Below are 17,533 nucleotides of genomic sequence, written 5' to 3' on the forward strand. Positions count from 1 at the left end.
ATTCTATGGCAAATTGTCATTATAAACAACTTCTCTCTTTTTAACTTAAGTTACAATAGAGGGATAGTCTAAAATGCAAAAGATCCAGGCCAAAAGATCTGGAACCTATTATCCAACCCAGAGAAGAGAAATCTAGTTAATTTGATGCATGTGCAACTCAGGGTAGAAGCTCAGCTCCTTTTAGAGCAGGACGTTCTGCTATGGTTATAGACGAATTAATGACTTTCCTTGCTTTAGGAGCCCATTTTAAGTTTTTCTTTATTTTTTTTTTCTTTTTGTTTTTGTGAAATGATTCTTTTTTTGTCATTGCCTAAAGAGTTAAGTTGTTAAAGTGACAGATATTGAGAATAAAAGACATTCTTGTTAAAGGATTTGGTTCTGATAATAATCATTTGACGCTGCAGTTTTTTAACACAAATAAATCAAAAGTTTAATTTCCCCAAATTAGTTATATACTGTAAATATTTCTTTAAAAAAAAAAAAAAAGATCTGAAAACTAGTAAAGTCTGAGCAATATATCTACTAGTTCTCTGTGCTGCCTGCATAGAAATGCCATTTAAATTACAAAAACACAACAACCCTATAAACGATTAATTGTTTTGTACATTACCAATTAGTTAATAAATTAATGATATACCATTTTCCCTGAAAGCAAAGTATTTTCCACCTTTGGATGGTGAAAATTAAGAAATTCTGTGTAAGAACAGCATTTAGCAAATAGCTGTTAAAAAAAGAGACTAATTTGCTAGGTGGATTGGGACATCCATTTTTAAATCAATACAAAAAATAATTCATTGTAAATATATATAATATATATTTATACATATTTTGAATATATTTACATACATCCAGCACCTATATACTGCATTTGTGCTCTGTAAGGGTGTGCCAACATATATTTTCTCCAAATATTACAAAATAAACAAGAAAGGCAGACACAGAGTTTGCCTCAAGTCCAACTTGTCCATTGTACAAAGTCTGTTGCAGCTTATGGTAAGCCAGAAAATTGAGAGGGATGAGTATCTAGATATAGCTCATAAACATTCTTCTTTGTTGGGGAGAGTTGTTAAAAGTTGCAAATTTTGATATTCTTCTGTAGGATCTGACTGCTTTCCTCCAAGTTTTCTTTTTTCCATTTTTTTTTTTTTTTCTTCCATATTTCATATGTACAAGCAGAAACATTAAGGTCCTGGAGAAAAGGTTTTGTTTAGTATATGGTAGGTAGCTTGATGTTCTTGTTTCTTTAATCCTCTATATGATTCCTTTTCATGTTTTAACACTTCCGTTCATGTGTTGGTACTTGGGAAGACAAGGTTCGTAAGGCATTGGATCGGGAGAAAAAACAGAGTCATCACCTGAAGAACACGAACTCCTTGTGTCAGGGTAGCTAGGTGAATACTGCTCGAGAGGTCCACTGAGGTCCAGATACTCCTGCAGCAAAATAAATTGCATTTTTAAATGGTGCATAAAGCGGGCAAAAGCATGTAACTACTGCTCAGATATGGCTTGATCACACAGTGGGTAAAAGAACAGTTTAAAAATGACAGCCATTTCCTTAAAGCAGTTGCACTCAAAACTGCCTGTTGCTCAAATACCTAATGAAACAAGGAGCTCGAACAAAGAAAGAAAACACAAACCAATAACACAGTACTTTTGTGAAGTCCAACATCACCCGCATTAGCCGCGTCAGTGGAATAAACATGCCAACCACATCAAAAGAGGACTTTTCACTTGCAATGATAAAAACGAAATTTCATCCTAAATAGAACCATTTTTCTTTAGCACATGGTAATGATTTGGAGAGGGAAAGATACTTCCAACTTTATATTCCTTTGGTCAGTTTAAATATCTGTTTTGTATTCTGTGATATTAAATTTGTGTTTAAACATGCAGTGGCGTATGTGCAAAAAAGAATTAAAAGAAAATTAAATTCTCTAGATCTGCCTTCTTTATGCTACATTTTCTTCTGTGCGCACACGCCTGCATCCAAGAGTAGCCATCACCAAAGCAGTCATTAAAAAAGGAAATAATATCTGCTGAATCCAAGTTTTGGGTTAAGGCTCTTTTGCTAGAAACAACAGTTTTGGCAGGAGAATAAAGTTATTCTTCCCCTTGAAATGTTCCTTCTCTTTCAACTTCTAAAGGCAGCTGCATTCATTTAAATGCAATCTCTTCATTTGCTAAACCGCAAGTTATGATCATACTGACGAGACAAGTCTTCCACCTCAGTCAGTGTTTTATGCTGCTGTGCTTAGGTTTGGGGTAATTTTGTTCTTTGGTTAACATTTTTTTCCCTAAGTCAGAAATTCAGTCATTACCACATTACTCTTTAAATACGGGCACCATTTTAAAAGGGAGGAAAAAGAGAAGTTTTAAAATGCTCACAAAACAGTCAGCAGCAAGGGAAAGCAGTTCAGATCGATGATTACTTCTATCTTGCTGCCTCGACATGCAGAGATCCACAAGGCCAACCCTGGCATACATTTATGTATAAGCAGCCCAGTCTTATGTGACCAGAAATGATTAAGCACTTTCTAGACAGACAGAAGAAAGTATTCCAGCATTTAAAGCAACAGCTTTCATGGGCTTGCAGACACAGCTTGTCATATCAAAAGACTTAATATAATCCAGCTATGAGTTCAGAACTCAAAGTGGGACCCTTATCTCCTCTCCAGCCTCTCCATCCAATGTGAATGGCCACAGTCCCATAAAGGGGCGTACAAAGTCCCCATCATCGGGATGGTTCCTGGTGCCGATACAAAAACGCAGCCACGAGCCTGACTCTTGGTGACTTCTGCTTATGCAGCTCTGGGAAACAGCGGGTGCTACTCTGGAAACATAGGGTCACACCAAAGCGTGAAGGAGCTGTGCTTCATCAAAATTGCAGATTACTCAAAGTCAGTGGTATCAAAAGCACAAGCTATGGACCATAGGACACACTGGAGCTCTCATCAGACATACTGAGAACATGACAAGGTTTCAGGAACATCAAGTGTGCTGTACAGAAAAGTGAAGTTTGTTTTCTTCATCCAGGGTAAATAGAACAAAAACAGTATCTTAAGTTGAAGGCTTAGATATTAGGAAAAAGACTTCAAAAGGTAAAGCTAATGAAACAGAGCAAGGGACTGTCACGGGGTGATGCACGAACACGGCACTGGAGATCTTTAAGGACAGGTTACACAAACATGTCAGGGATGACAAACGTATAGTGCATCCTGCTGCACACTGATCAGATGGACTGGACATGTTCCTGAGGTTTTTCCAGTCTGTTTTCCTATGATTTGAGCCCAAAGTAATTTACATAACCTTAAAGGCCTTTTCAGGTTACCTTTGAGATCTTTCCAGGTCTACGAGCAGTGCAGAATTGGGAAGGCAAGATGGTTAAACACACAAGAGGAAGAAACATCCTCTCCCAGGCTTAGAATTGCAGCCCAGAGCCTCCCTGTTGAATTCACAAACACAGATCCAGTCCAAGCCACCAAGCACTCTGCGGTGGCAGCCAGCCCACCGCCAACCACCCTTGTGAAATCTTGCATAAATTAGGTAGGAAAAGATTCAGCTGGTATTGGATGGGGGGAAAGCAGACGGTAATGGTACACGAGCTATGGGACTGGCTCTGTCAGGAGCATGTACTCCTGCCTCGTGCCCGAACCTCTGCTGAAAGTGACACTTTTTGGAGTAAGCCTTAAAACAGGACCCAGATAAATTTATAGCTGCTACTGAAGCCAAAGAATCTATTCAAAAAAACATAAGCCTACTACTCTAGGCAAGTGATGTTCATAGAAAATGGCATCTTCTTACTCGTGTTCTCCTGCCATCTCTAGAGCACACAGTCTTTCCTAAAGCCTCTTAATTTATTTTTTGTTGTTATTTTCTGACAATTCTGAAACATCAGAAATTAGTGTTGGTGACACATATAATATGATCCAAACCTTCTTTTCCACCTTTTTTTTTCCCTATCCAAAGAAGTGCTATAGTCATAGCAAATATGAAAAATTTGTTCTGAAATGTTCAAAGAATTTGTTGCAGTGTCTGGTCCCCCTCCCTCCCATTATCTGTCATTATCCTTTGTCAGAAATCACAGGAATTTGTAACACATTTCTGGGACACCAAGATTTTCTCTCAAAAAGTACCCACCAAAAGAATCAACATTTCCATTACTTGTGATCTTCCTCAAAGGTGCGTGTGATTTAGCGGTAAGAGAGCTGATTCCTGTGTGAATACACTAATCAGCGTGTTCATTGCTAAAACTAATAATATTCCAGACCTCTGTAAGAATGCTGTTCAAATGAAACCTTTCTGCATTCATATATCCCAACCTGAAGCAGTGTGAGGCAGGACCTTTGGATAATTGGATGGCTGTTCACATGCTCCCTGTGGGTTCTTGTTCCCTCCACTGAGAGCTATCTCAGTGAACCTAATTCACTCTCAGACACACAATCTGAAATCTACCATTGACAATTTCTTCTCTTCTGACCTAGATATCATGGCTGGGAGTCAGACTGAGCTGATAAATGAAAAACACCGTGAACTCTCCTCTCTGTCACATGAAACTCATGTTAAAGTATAAACATTGCTTCTCAATCTGCCACGTGTATTCCCTCGATACTGCTACGCTAAAAACATCAAAAGATGCAAAGAGAAATAAACAAAAACATTTTAAAGATGTGTTTGTTTTGTTACATAAACCAAGGCATAATGGCAAGAGACCGAGTATTTCATAGGATGCATAGTTTAGCTGCGTGTAACCTCGGAGGACAGCAACAAATAGAACAAAAAGAGAACTTGAGTAGGATTTCATAACTGAATAAATTCCATCTGTCTCCTGAACCGTTCATCCTGATCAGCAGCTTATGGAGGGAAACAATTTACCTACCTCGTTAGTTGTGAGAGTGAGAATCCGATCCAAGTCTTCTACCAACTGTTTAAAAGTTGGTCTCTGTGAAGGCACAGCATGCCAGCAATCTCTCATCATCATATAGCTGTAAGAAATGCACATTTTCTTGGGTTAATTAAAGTCACACGTCCTTCTCATAAGCCTTTTCATATGCAGCCAGTGTTCTTCATCACAAGTAAGGCAGTGAGCAGCCCGCAGCCCTACACAGAGACCACTGCCTTTCCCCAAACCATGCAATGCTGTCACTTCCCTTGAAGGTGCATTTCTATTCCTGTTTCTCTACTTGGCTCAGTGTCTAAATTTCCTCTTTGTGGACCCGATTCCGCAGTCTTCTGTGACATTTCAATGGCATTAAATTACACATGCTTAAATATTTTGTCATGTTAGGGATTGCAGCCATTGTGAAGTGAAGAAATTAAAATGAGGGGGAAAAAAAAAGTAAAAACAGTCAAGGGCTATACTGAAATATCAGAAAGGGAAAGCACTCTCACATCATCACTTGTAGATAATGCGGCATTAATGCAGAAGTTCCCAAATGCATTTTGTTAGGTACAAAACCAGCTTGATGTAGTTTACACAGGGTTAGTGGTGTGTGTGCCATTTAAGAATTTTCATGGGTAATGAGTTAAAACAAAAAATAAGGGTGTAAAAACACTGACAAAGAGTGGCTTGTAGATGATCTCTTCTGTTTTCAAAAGGATACAGAAGGGTGTATAAAGAAGTGTCCTCTATCAGAGATTGCCTAGAGACCATTCCACACCATTTATTTACGTATCTATATGCCCATATATCCACAGCTTCAGAGTCAACACTTCTGAAAATGCTAGGTTCTGCTGGGGTAACACGAAACGTGTGATTGCAGTACAGTTTGCACCCCTCGGTCCTTGTACAGCAAATAGGGGTCCTTACAGTTCATTGGTGCAGTTGGCAGGTTTATCCATTCGGTGTCCTTCTTTCAGCAGCTTAAAAAGTTCCTCCACTGGGATTCCTGGGTAGGGCGATCCTCCTAATGTGAAGATCTCCCACATTAACACACCAAATGACCATCTACAAAACAAAGACAAAACTGCATTAGTAGATCTGCCTTACTGCTAAAAACAGAGAGGTTTTTGCAACAGATGCAATGCCTGTCAAGTCCTCTTCATAAAGGACTAAGCTTCTCTTCATGCATCTGCTCAGCTCCGAACGCCCTGAGCGGGACATCAGCCTGTAAGCACATCAGGTGCATCGGCAGCACACAATAGAGAGTGACCCAGGCACAATCTCAAATACATCCTTAGCCTCTGTCTGGTGTGCTCTGAGCACTCAAGTTTCCAGGCCCACTGCAAAGAACTACCTCTTCACAGTTTAGCACTTACAGGACATCCAAACTGTTGAGCTGGTTTGCAAGTATGGGGTGGGCTATTCTGGAAAAAGCAGGCTGTTCAAAACAAAAATATTTTGCATTATTCTGCTTTTAAAAAAATATAATCTTATTAATTTTAGTCAGGAAATGAAGGAGGGTTAATTTCAGGCAGTTTTCCTGCCTGCTTGCCACCTCCTCCACGCCTGCCCCATCACGTCGTGCTGGCAGCCAGGGGCTCTCTGGCAGGCTGCTTTTGCCAGGTGAGCACAGCACAAAGCCTGCCCTGGCTCCCGAGCTCCTCTGCAGCTCTGCTAGCTTTGCAGCAGTGTATTTTAGTAAACTGTTTGCACACACTTACAATAATATTATCCTTAGCTGCCTTCAAAGCCACCATGGGGCCAAAAGCCTCCCAGCTCCAGCCCTGAAATCCTTGCACTCGCTGCCTGTTGTGTGCTTCAAGTCCTGAACCAGTGAAGCAGTTTACTTCACATTCACTTAAATATTTTGTCAAGATGTTATTTTAAAGCAAAAGTTTGATCCACCCTTAACGTGTGTATATAGTTCCCTTTATAAATAACATAAAGATGGCAGGAAAAGGCTTAGTAAATGCTTTTCTTAAGGAGAGAGCAGCTTGGGAAGAACTTCCAAGTTAAAGGAGGAGACACCTCTTATTTTCTCCTCGCTGCTCTTTTCTATTTTAACTCTGTGCTGACTTACATAAGCTTTTACACCTGTGCTGGGACGTATCCAGCCCTTTACAGTTAACAGCTTCTCTCAGAGAAATAAAAAACATAAGATCTTCATCTGCACTGCATAAAAAAATACACATCTTAGAGCATAACGCGTGCAAGCACCGAGGATGGGCCTAGGGAACTTTAATGGGAAGCAGAATAAATCTGAGCTGTTGCATCAGCCAGCTACGCTGCACACTCTAAAAGATTCTGAAGCAACAGTCCAATGATTTCCTACTACATGTGAAGCACTGCTGGGAAGCAACAACATCTCTAAAATCAGGGAAAACTCTTCTGGCAAACCCAGCCTATGTTTTACTGTACCTAATCTTAGCATAAATTTTGACAAGAGATTTTCTGGATTTTTCTTTATTTTTTCTTTTATTTTTCTTTTTTTTTTCCTTCTTTCTTTCCTCTCTCTCCCTCCCTCTCTCTCTTTTTTTAACCTGTAGGAAGTGCAGACTATGTCAAAAGCCAAGCAAATTAGATAGACTCTTTGTAGCTGCACATCCGTAAATAAGTTCAAGGGGGGAGACTTCCGCACTGACAGAAGGAGGTTAGCATTTTCCACCTTTCATGTGCTTTGAAGCTGGGCAGATTAGTAACAGAGCACTGGTTAGCAGTCTACCATAAAATCCTCACTTTCTAAGGGCAAGTCCTGTTCCATCTATTAATATGTGAAACAGAATGAAAACACTTAGAGGTAAAGGACAGCAGGGAAATACATTTTCAAAATATCCCAAAATTTAACAAATACAACCCAGCTTCCCCTCCTGCCCCCCAAAAAGCACTCAAATAAAACCACTTACACATCACTTTGATGCGTGTAAACTCTGTCAAACAGAGCTTCTGGAGCCATCCACTTTACTGGAAGTCGTCCCTGTACATTTGGAGGGGAAGGGAAGAAAAAGTAAAATTGAAGCAATTCGCCAGATGATTTCAACACTGATTTTTTTTTTTTTTTTTTTAATGTTAATCAGTTCTCAGGGATCAGTTTACTGATGCAAACAGTTTGCCTTTAAAACTTTCAGGGAAAAAAAATAATAAAATTAAATGGGCAAAAAAGGGCAGATCCACATTACAGTACAACACAATAAACCTCTGAAAAACAAGAAGTTGATCTTGAACCCAAGAATTTAGTTTTCCTTTCCACCTTCTCTAGGGGCCCAAAGCTTGCAGCCACAACTACCTGTTGCTTTGTAGAAAAAACTCTGCTCAGAGCCCAGGAGTCGCACCAAATTTGATGGGAAGTGGGTTCAGATTTCCTCCAGCACCAACAAACCCATACCTGGGTGCTCTGCCTCTTGGAATGATGCAGACAGATATTACCCTTACAATGCCATTATAATAGCTGACTGCTTATTTTTCATAGATGAACCACATAACATGATTAATTATTATTTTGTATAAATACTATTTACTACTAACAAAGTCTGAAGAACTGAAAGACTTTTGCAAAGTTCCCATCTGAAACTTTGTCTCCTTGATTTGGTACAGGTTAAACAATAGCTTAAAAGTTAAAAATAGTGACAGAAGGGGGAAGTAAAAATCCATTTTCTCAACCTCTAGCCCCACTTTGATACTACTGCCGTAAGTATTTTTACAGCAAGTACAGCATTACCACACATAGATAGGATTTTTATTACAGTTACTACTATCACTGTTTATACGGTGTTTTTCAAGGTCCAAGAGCTGGTTCAAAACAAGCTAGAATCAAATCTCCACTTATTTCAAGTGATTGAAGGCAGGGACACAGAAAATTAATACTTACATTCTAGCAATTATAATAAATCATAGAAAATAAAGCCTATTTGTTCATCTTTTAACTATCCATCACTGTAGGAGACGGACAGAAATGCTCATGTCCTTGATCCCTGTTTTCTGTCTGTGATTAAAAGTGAGTCTGCCGGGCAAGAAGCCCATTAAGATTATAACCATAGTTTTAAAGTGAAACATTGAAAGAAACACTTGTTTCCAGAGATAAGAAAACCATCCACTTACATTAGTAGTCTTTTTATAATAATCTATATTGTTGATGTCTCTGGCTAAACCAAAGTCTGCTATTTTCATGACATTGTTTTCAGTTACCAAAACATTTCTCGCAGCTAGGTCTCGATGGATACACTGGAAGGAAAGAAAGACAAGACAAAAATGCCCACTGAAATAAACTGTTGTAAAAATTTAATTATTTCTACACCATAACTGTCTCCTCTATGGATTTTAACCCAGATCCCAAGGTGTGAATGCCATATTTACCATAAGCCCATGTAAAGCCCAGGTACAGGTACAATAGCATTTTCATTAGTTTCTTCTTTTAAATTACATTGGATCAACAGGGCTAAAACCTGGTAGTCTGGGTAAGTACAACCTTTTTTAATATAAAAGATCTTAATAAGATATTTTTACATATATAATTTAAAGCCAGATGTCTAGGATGTGTATATTTACTTCAACCATGAGACTACAGCAATTTCATTTTGAAAAAAATAAATACAATATGGGCTGGACTGTTTGCTTTTTAAACAGAAAATACTGAAAGCAAAACCAGTGTCTGCTCAGATTTTTTTCCTTCATGTCAGCATTATCCTGAAAACTTGCAACTGATATTCCTGACACTGAAAAGAAGTTGTGACTGTTCTACATATTGCTCCTATGTTTTAGCAGCTTTATTAGGGTTGATACAGGGTGGCTCAGCAGGGGCATGGTGAGAAACATTGCATTTGGAGTCCTCCCAGGACATTTCACTTATTTCCAAGTTAAATAGCCTTTTCTCTCTTTTTTTCTCCCCTCCTCAATTTTGGTTTATTTTTTGTGTTCTCCTCATTTCAGGATGTGCACAGACATGCTGGACTGAACCACTGCAAAAAGAAAACAGCAAACAAACAAAACAAAACAAAACACCACCACCACATTTTACAACACTCAATGTTTTTCTCACGTTATACCTTGCCCCAGCAATTTTTTGAGATCTCTCATCCTGTATGGGGGTAAAACGAGTCTACAAAGTTTCTGCTCCTCACCGGGACAGCCTAGGGCAGATGCCAGGAAAAAACTGCTTCATCGGTGCCTTCACATACAGAGGACCAGACAACAGCACATGTTTTCAGTGTCAAATTAGGCTTCTAATTCAGCATCATCAACGCTATGGTAGCAGATATAACACTGGCCAGGCTTCCTGCTTCCCTATCCCTGTTCTCAAACCCTACAAGAACATGCTCCAAGACACTAGAAACTCAATGCGCTTGCCCAGATACAAGAAGGTAACGTCCTCTGAGATGCCAAGGTATCTTGCCAATACTGCCAGGTGTGCCATAGGACCTAGTGCTTCCTGTTCCAGAACGGCAGGCCATGGGTAGAGCATCTCAAAGAGCATGCAACATTTCTGCATCAATCCAACAAGGAAACCAAGCACCAGTATCTCCTCTCGGGGCACCTCTGCTTTCTCATACCCTGCAATTTTGCAAGCAAGTCTCCTCCCGTCTTCAAAATGGTGCCATTATTGATTGCCACGTCTGGCAGGCTTCACAGCCAGCTTTCTGGCCCCAGTGATTTGCTGTCTTTTTTGCTGTGGTCTGGGTGAGCCCCTGCATCTTAAGTTTCCCTGTGGCTCTTGCACTGTACTGGCATGTCAGACAAGACACATCAACAGAATTTTTAAAAAACATCCATCCAACTTAGAAACAATATCCCGTTTGCAATGTACAACTGCTTGCAAGGCAAAAACTGGAGTAGGCGCCCACATTATCTTTTTCACATATTAAAATTATATTCTGAGAGGGAACTATATGTGTCTCTTGTTCTTTTTTAAAAGGGTCAGTGAGCCACTTATTAGATTGAAATAACAAGAACACTGGCCTTCTCACAGTTCCTGCACGGTGGAAATACCGTTAGAAGACCAGCTCTCTTATTATTCCAGCTCAGTGAATGGATCCCTAAGGGGAAAAGAAATAGAGAAATACAAACAGAAATGGTGGGATATCTGAAGAACTGGAATGCACAGTTTTTCTATGTGCTGCCTTTGTTTTCCCTCTTCCCCATGCCTTGTGCAATGCCTTACATTTTGTCAAGTTCGGCACAGCACTGTTCAGGTGTTTTTGCAAAGGAACTGGACCCCAGATGAAACGATTCTGCCATGTGCATTTGTGTGAGCACACACCTTCTTGCAGTGTCCTTCAGCAGCACTTCAGAGCTTCTCAAGATTTGGCAAAAAGATATTTTTTCCCTTTCACAACATTTTTTTCCCCTTGCGACATGGCTCATCGCCAGGCAAATGTTTCACTAATCTTAGGAAGAGATATCCTAAGGTGCTTTACCTGATACAATACTCATACTTACTCTACTAGAGGGGCTTGTCCTGGGGTCACACGTCTCCACGTTTACCCTACTGCGCTGAGAATTAGTTTCCAAACTAAAGACTAAAAGCAAAATTGGACTTTCTCCTCACCCTCAAACTCTACAAGTACAGAAAAAAACAATAAAAACTCACGACTACACCGCAGGACTGGAGGCTCACAGTCAGCTCTACTCTTCGGTTAAAAACAGCCCCGTACTTGGGAGTGGACTCACCTGGAAATTGGTATAAATACCACTAACCTTGCAGGGGGTGCTTAGCATCAACATGTGATGCTCTGGTTTAGACACGGGGTCCAAACTCAACCCAGGGTGCGTGTGGTTGCCTGCCCACCAAGCCACAGCATGCTTACATGGTCACACAGGGCTAGTTAAGGTTCCATAACTGCAACTTAATCAAGGTACTGGTTGAAAAAACTGTTTGAAGAAAAGCTGAAGTAATAAGTGTCCAGGGACATGACAGGATAAATAAACTCTTTTGACAAGCTTTTTGTCCTGACAAAGGCCAGCTTCAAGTACAGTGAATAATTTACAGTGACTAGGTCACTCCACTTATTTTTGCCTTTTCTGTTCCCAATTTCTGCCCAGGCACCTTGTGATCTTCTGTACTCTGCCTGTTATCATCCTGTAAACCCTTTCAGTAACTGAATTCATTTATTTTACATTGTTGTGTGAGCCTATTTGATAGGTTTGATTGCAAACAGAATGCAAACGATGCCTTACTGTCGCAGGGGTGGAGTAATGTGACTTGTATAACCAAGTGATTACCTGTGCTTATGAACTCAAAGTGCAGATAGATATGCGATATTTACTTTAAACGATTGATTCCAGACCTCATTTTAGCAATGTTGCTAAACACTTGTATAAAACTAAGCGTATGAATTTTCCCACCCATCCTCTGTATGGATTACACAACCTGTTTGAGAAAGGCCCTTCTCCCCACAAATTCTTGACCATAAGCAATACGAGAACAAAACCAAACTTAAACAAATATGCACCAAGTACTTTACACACTGTTTACTGATTTCTACCTACCTTTTGTGAAGCCAAGTACTCCATGCCTCTTGCCAGCTGGTAAGTGCAAGATACCAAGTCCTTGAATGTCATCTGTTCCTCTGGCACCCTGTTAATATCAAAGGAATACTCCATCCCGGGGGGGCGGCGTGCTCGCAGGTACTCACGCAGGTTTCCTTTGGAAGCATATTCTACAATCACGTACAGTGGACCTTTGGGTAAACAGAGCCGTAGAAAAACGAGTAAGGTCAAAAGGTTTTCTGTAAAAAATCTTCCAGTGTTCTATAATAAATGAACTGTATTAAGAAACGTTTAACTGCAAAGCCAGTAAGCACAACTTGAATGAAAAGGAAGTCCAGAGTTTGCCAAGTGGCTGGACAAAGCTACATACATATAGCAGGATAGTGGCAGAGCTACAATTAGCAACTGAAGGCACCTTAATCCTGACCCACTCAGCATCTATTCCCTCCAGACCATGCCATGAAAAGCAGACATTTCCAGACACAAAATATCACTAGATCTCAAACAAGGTGAAAGTGTTACATTAAATTTTCTAATTTCCAGATTTTTCATGCCTTTCTGCATGACTTTATTTACATTACATAATTACACTTTAACAAAAACACTGCGGTCTACAGAGAGTAAAATTACTCATTTCAAATTCGAGGGACACAAAAGCAGAACTGACAGTTCAGAATGACAGATGTGGGTAAAGCCACTGGAAAATGTCATTCTTCCCTACAGCAAGGGATTAGAGTTTTCATATGATATAGTACCCTTTCTCATATTAAAGCTGCAAATATAATGAGACACAGAAGTTAAAATATCGCTGCTAAGCTAGGGAAATATCTAAAAATCCCATCACGGCATGACTGTTTCCTTAAAAACTCTTGAAAAATGATGATTAATGAGTTTCAGAGACCTGCGTGAAAGTTCTGGCTTACTTTCTTTTCTCTACTCACCATCCTGCGTACAGGCGCCAAGAAGATTGATGATATTTTTATGCTTTCCAATCATCTTCATCATCTCCATCTCTGATACCAGGTCCGACAGATCCTTTTCTGTAGCGTCATCTGTACAAGACACAGGTGCAGTTCAGATTTTCTATTGTGCCAGCTTCTCTAAGGCTCCCCAGCTGCTATAAAGCATGTGCTTCAAAATGTAGAATATGCGATCTGCTTCCTGGTATACCTTGTGCATTATACGAAGTCATGTGTTATGTCCTAATGAAAAATCTTTGCCTCTTTGATGGACTGACTGCCACTTCAGTCATATGTTAAGAGTCAGTAATACATGACATAAAAATGCTGTCCTTAGCTATCAACCCTTAATAACCATGTCTTTCCTATAAGCTAGCTTTAGAATTAAAGCAAATAGACCCCAACCACCTAGGTTAGGATCTACATGAGGACTGCCGCTGCAATGAACTCAGCTAAAAGCAGGGAGACCCACACGATGCCAATACATCCAAATACTCGCGGCTAAAGATAAACAGGCTGTCAAGAGCCCAGATTTACACCACAAACCACCGAAGGCTGAGGTCAGCTATGTGCACTCTGACCCCCCTCCAATGACAGAGCTCAGATGCCGCAAAGGAAACTTTTCGTGGCTAAAAGCAGCCTCAGACCCTGCTCGGCCAATTTTCTTACCTTTCAGCATCTTCACGGCCACAGTCACCGCTTCTTTCGGCCGGTCTTTGTCAATCCCCACCGCTTCGGCCATGACCACTTGCCCAAAGCAGCCTTCCCCCAGGGGTTTACCCAGCGTCAGCCTGGAGGTGTAAACAGGAGATTAACACACAGCATCTGGGGCAGGGGCGCAGGGAGTGAAATTCCAGAGCTAAATATAAAATCCTTTCAACAACGTGCTGCAGCACGAAGCGCTTATCATATGGAACTAATGAGACGCTCGGCGCGCATCAGCTTTCACGCACGCCGCAGTCTGTTTTCTTAGGGACAGAGCAGGGAGCATCTAATACAGACAGATCGGTTGCTAAACCCAGCTTTTAAGCTGCCCTTGTGCTTGTAACGGGAGAGGCCGTACTCAGTGGCTGGCTGGAGGGGATGCACTGCTTGCAGGGGAAGAGCTTCCACAGAGCACTGGGCTGCAGCCGAAACTCAGGATGAGGGAACAGCCAGCATCACCCCAGCCTCTCGTGTCATTGTGGCCCGTTTTCTTCTGTCTATGTAGACTGCAAGGAGATGGACAAAAGGTTTCTTTGTGCACGCTGCCATGTGTTTGCTGTCAGGCAGCTGATAGTTTGTATGGCAAAGGGTGGTATCAAAACCAGGTGGATGTTTTAGGTAGTGCTAACTCCTGTGATACAACAGCAGAGAGAGGAAACAGTCAAACGTACTTCCAGATAGCCTAATTTTAGCTCAGAATTCACATTCATGCTTCCAGTTTGGGCGTGCAAGCCACACACATTTGCCTGTGCTGAAGGGATCAGGCAGGGCAGCGAGAGCAGTACAGCAGCAGCGCAGGGGCTGGCTGCAGGCAGTTATCACACAGTTATCACCCCACTCCTGTCCCCAAAGCTGAGGAGGAGGCCAGGCAGCTGCCTTCTTGGGACAAAGAGGAGGGAGGACGATGTTGAGCAGGGAAATGAGGCGCGCAGGGAGGGGTTTGTCCCTGGGGGATGCTGCCGTGAATGAAGGCACTTGGCAGGGCTCAGCGTCCCCTTCTCCGCATCCACCCCATCCACAGCAAGATCGCGCTTCTTACATCTTCACGCATTTCCCCAGCACTTTGATCCTTTAAGGGGCGAGACGGGAGCCTTTATCCGCCCACAGCTGGCTCTGGTACAGTCTGTTTCTTGGCTGCAGCCTCGCTGCTGCCACGGATATCATGGCTGAGGGTAGCAGAAGACGCCTCCTCCCTGCAGCACACAGGCTCTGCTCAGAGCAGGAAGCAGAGACAGGGAAAGCGAAGCCTCGTTACCATCCTGTGTCGATGTAAGGACCCTTTTAAGAGGAGTGCTCACTAACTGGGCCAGCTGCCTATGCCACTGCACTTTGTGGAGCACATCCCTGGTTGCAAAACTCAGCTATAACAGACACAGGGACTTAAATCCCAGCTTGAGGAGGATAAAAAGATAAAATACAACAAAAACTTCAGAGCCTTTAGGCAAGATCTTTTTTTCTTCCAGCACAATGCTCGCAGATTCTGTCTCCTTTTACCGCAAAGGATATTGTTTAACTCCAGAAAAGCAGGGCTGAAGCAGATGTCATGGAGAACACTGAGTGAACTTGATCCAGTTAACGTTATCCAGTGCTGGGGTCAGATTTGGACAAGCATTTTCGTATCCAAGTTCTTACGGTCGTGGCTTCCCATGGTCCAAAGCAGGATTCACAGATACGACACAGGTAGGGGCCGGTTGCCAAAAGCGTGGACTTCTGTCCTCACCCATGAATCCCAGGGGGTTGTCAGACCGTCAGCAGAAGGCTGTTAGAGTGGGGCTAAGTGGTTTGCAAACCCTCCTTGCTTATCTGCTCGGGCAAGAGAGAGAAGCGAAGGGCGCTTCCTCCCCAGGGCAGCCCACGGACGCTTTGTCAAGCACGGCCTCAGCCGTGGTGAGAACTCCTCAATCTGTTTTGGATTGGTTTCTAAAGCAAACGCTGGTTTAAAAAGGTGCAAAGACTGAAGGGCAGCATATGCTATGCTGAGGTCATCCTGCACTTTATCCAGAACTGAAATTGAATTTAGGATCTTGGCAGAGAACAAACATTTGCATTGGAAACTGGTTAATTTATGTGCTATTGCCCTGCTAGAACTAAAGTAACAAACCCCTCATTGTGTGCCTCTTGCCCCCCAACCTAATAAACTGCCTCTAAATAGCCTCCTTTCATTGGAAATCTGCTCCACCTACATTTGTGCTGAATGTCGGTTTTTAATGTTTAGCACTCTAAAATTTTCCGCATTTAGTGTATCCCCCAAGGGTATGGGCTGACAGAAGTATGTATACAGGCCCCCACTGTTGACTGGAATCCTGCAGGTGGCAATTACTGCGTTTTGCACTAATTTTCAGCTACATAATTAAAATAATTTCCAGAACAGTTGTCAGGAGGTTCAAAATTACAGCTCTGCCGTCCAGAAGTTACAGTGCTGAGCTTTCAAAGAAAACTGTTTGTGATAAAAGGTGTTAGTTTCTCAAATCCACCTGAAGACTTCTGAAAATTAGTATCAGATTTCATATATAATCCTGGCTCTACCTGTATTGCTGTTATCTATTTTACATGCCAACTTAATATTAAGCAATATGATCATAGCACTGATTATTCGGCAGCCCATTTTGTATGTTATTCAACAGACTTCAAAGAATTAATTTAAATGTACCAAAATTCAGTACATTCTGCTTGCAACCTAATACCTTTAAACCACAGAAGTTGTGCATACAAGTACATAATATGCAAGATGCCCCACTGAATCAAAAATGATCACCATTAATACGGGTTAATACTAGAGCAACAGAAAGTCCTTTCCATAAGGTCTAAGTGAAATAAAAGGTTGTCTAATACCATATTCTAGTTGTTCTCTATCTCCTACTTGATGTTATATTACATATTTTATAACCATTGACCAATTTACCAAATTAAAAAACATGGCTTAATGTACAGAGGTAACGCTTGGGCAAATCTGCCCTTTAACTATGGTTGTACACTGATAGCTCTCCCAGCCTAGATCATATATATTTTTAAATAAAATTTCAGACTCACTCCTAAATGAAGAGTTAAGATTTCAGCAAAGTATCAGAAAGCCTTTAAGAAATCAGAAAATAAACCAGAAAATTCTACTTCCATTTAAAAAAATAGTAATTTTGAATCGGATCTTGATCTTCAGAGAAGGTTCAGGTAATTGAGAGTTTCTTTCAACTAAAGAAACCCTGAGAGGCACTGGGAAAGGAGCTCCCTCTCATACTGTGTCATGTTGTATAGATGCACGAAGGTAGAGCTAAGGGGAACAGGCTACGTACTTATCTCTCGGAAACTCCCATTTCGGGTCTTCTGGCAATTCATATTCCGAGACTCCTGCCAGCATTGGGGCATCAGCAGTAGAGGAGAGGCGAGTAGTTATCCTCACCAGAGGCGTGTTGGAGTTCATGGAGGAGCTTGAGTCGGCTGACACCTGTTGTTGCAATGCAAGATACAAAAAACAAAAAAGAGGCAGAGATGTAATCTTGGACCAAAAGCTGAAAAA

At 41.3% G+C, this 17,533-nt stretch overlaps 1 protein-coding gene across 13 annotated transcripts in view; it reads right to left on the reverse strand.

Annotated features, from left to right (window-relative positions):
• Positions 1 to 282: 282 nt before the first annotated feature.
• The window catches only part of FGFR2 (fibroblast growth factor receptor 2), a 107,979-nt gene continuing 90,728 nt past the window's right edge, over positions 283 to 17,533 (reverse strand). For all 13 annotated transcript variants that reach the window (XM_035329965.1, XM_035329966.1, XM_035329971.1 and 10 more), the window contains 9 exons: positions 17,310 to 17,461; positions 13,987 to 14,108; positions 13,300 to 13,410; positions 12,359 to 12,549; positions 8,975 to 9,097; positions 7,783 to 7,853; positions 5,807 to 5,944; positions 4,877 to 4,982; positions 283 to 1,431 (listed from right to left, as the gene is read on the reverse strand). In XM_035329965.1, coding sequence (XP_035185856.1) covers positions 1,267 to 1,431; positions 4,877 to 4,982; positions 5,807 to 5,944; positions 7,783 to 7,853; positions 8,975 to 9,097; positions 12,359 to 12,549; positions 13,300 to 13,410; positions 13,987 to 14,108; positions 17,310 to 17,461 — 1,179 coding nt within the window. In that variant the 3' untranslated portion in view covers positions 283 to 1,266. The remainder of the gene's footprint in view (positions 1,432 to 4,876; positions 4,983 to 5,806; positions 5,945 to 7,782; positions 7,854 to 8,974; positions 9,098 to 12,358; positions 12,550 to 13,299; positions 13,411 to 13,986; positions 14,109 to 17,309; positions 17,462 to 17,533) is intronic.

Source organism: Oxyura jamaicensis, chromosome 6 (genome assembly GCF_011077185.1).
Source record: "Oxyura jamaicensis isolate SHBP4307 breed ruddy duck chromosome 6, BPBGC_Ojam_1.0, whole genome shotgun sequence".
NCBI classification, from domain to species: domain Eukaryota; kingdom Metazoa; phylum Chordata; class Aves; order Anseriformes; family Anatidae; genus Oxyura; species Oxyura jamaicensis.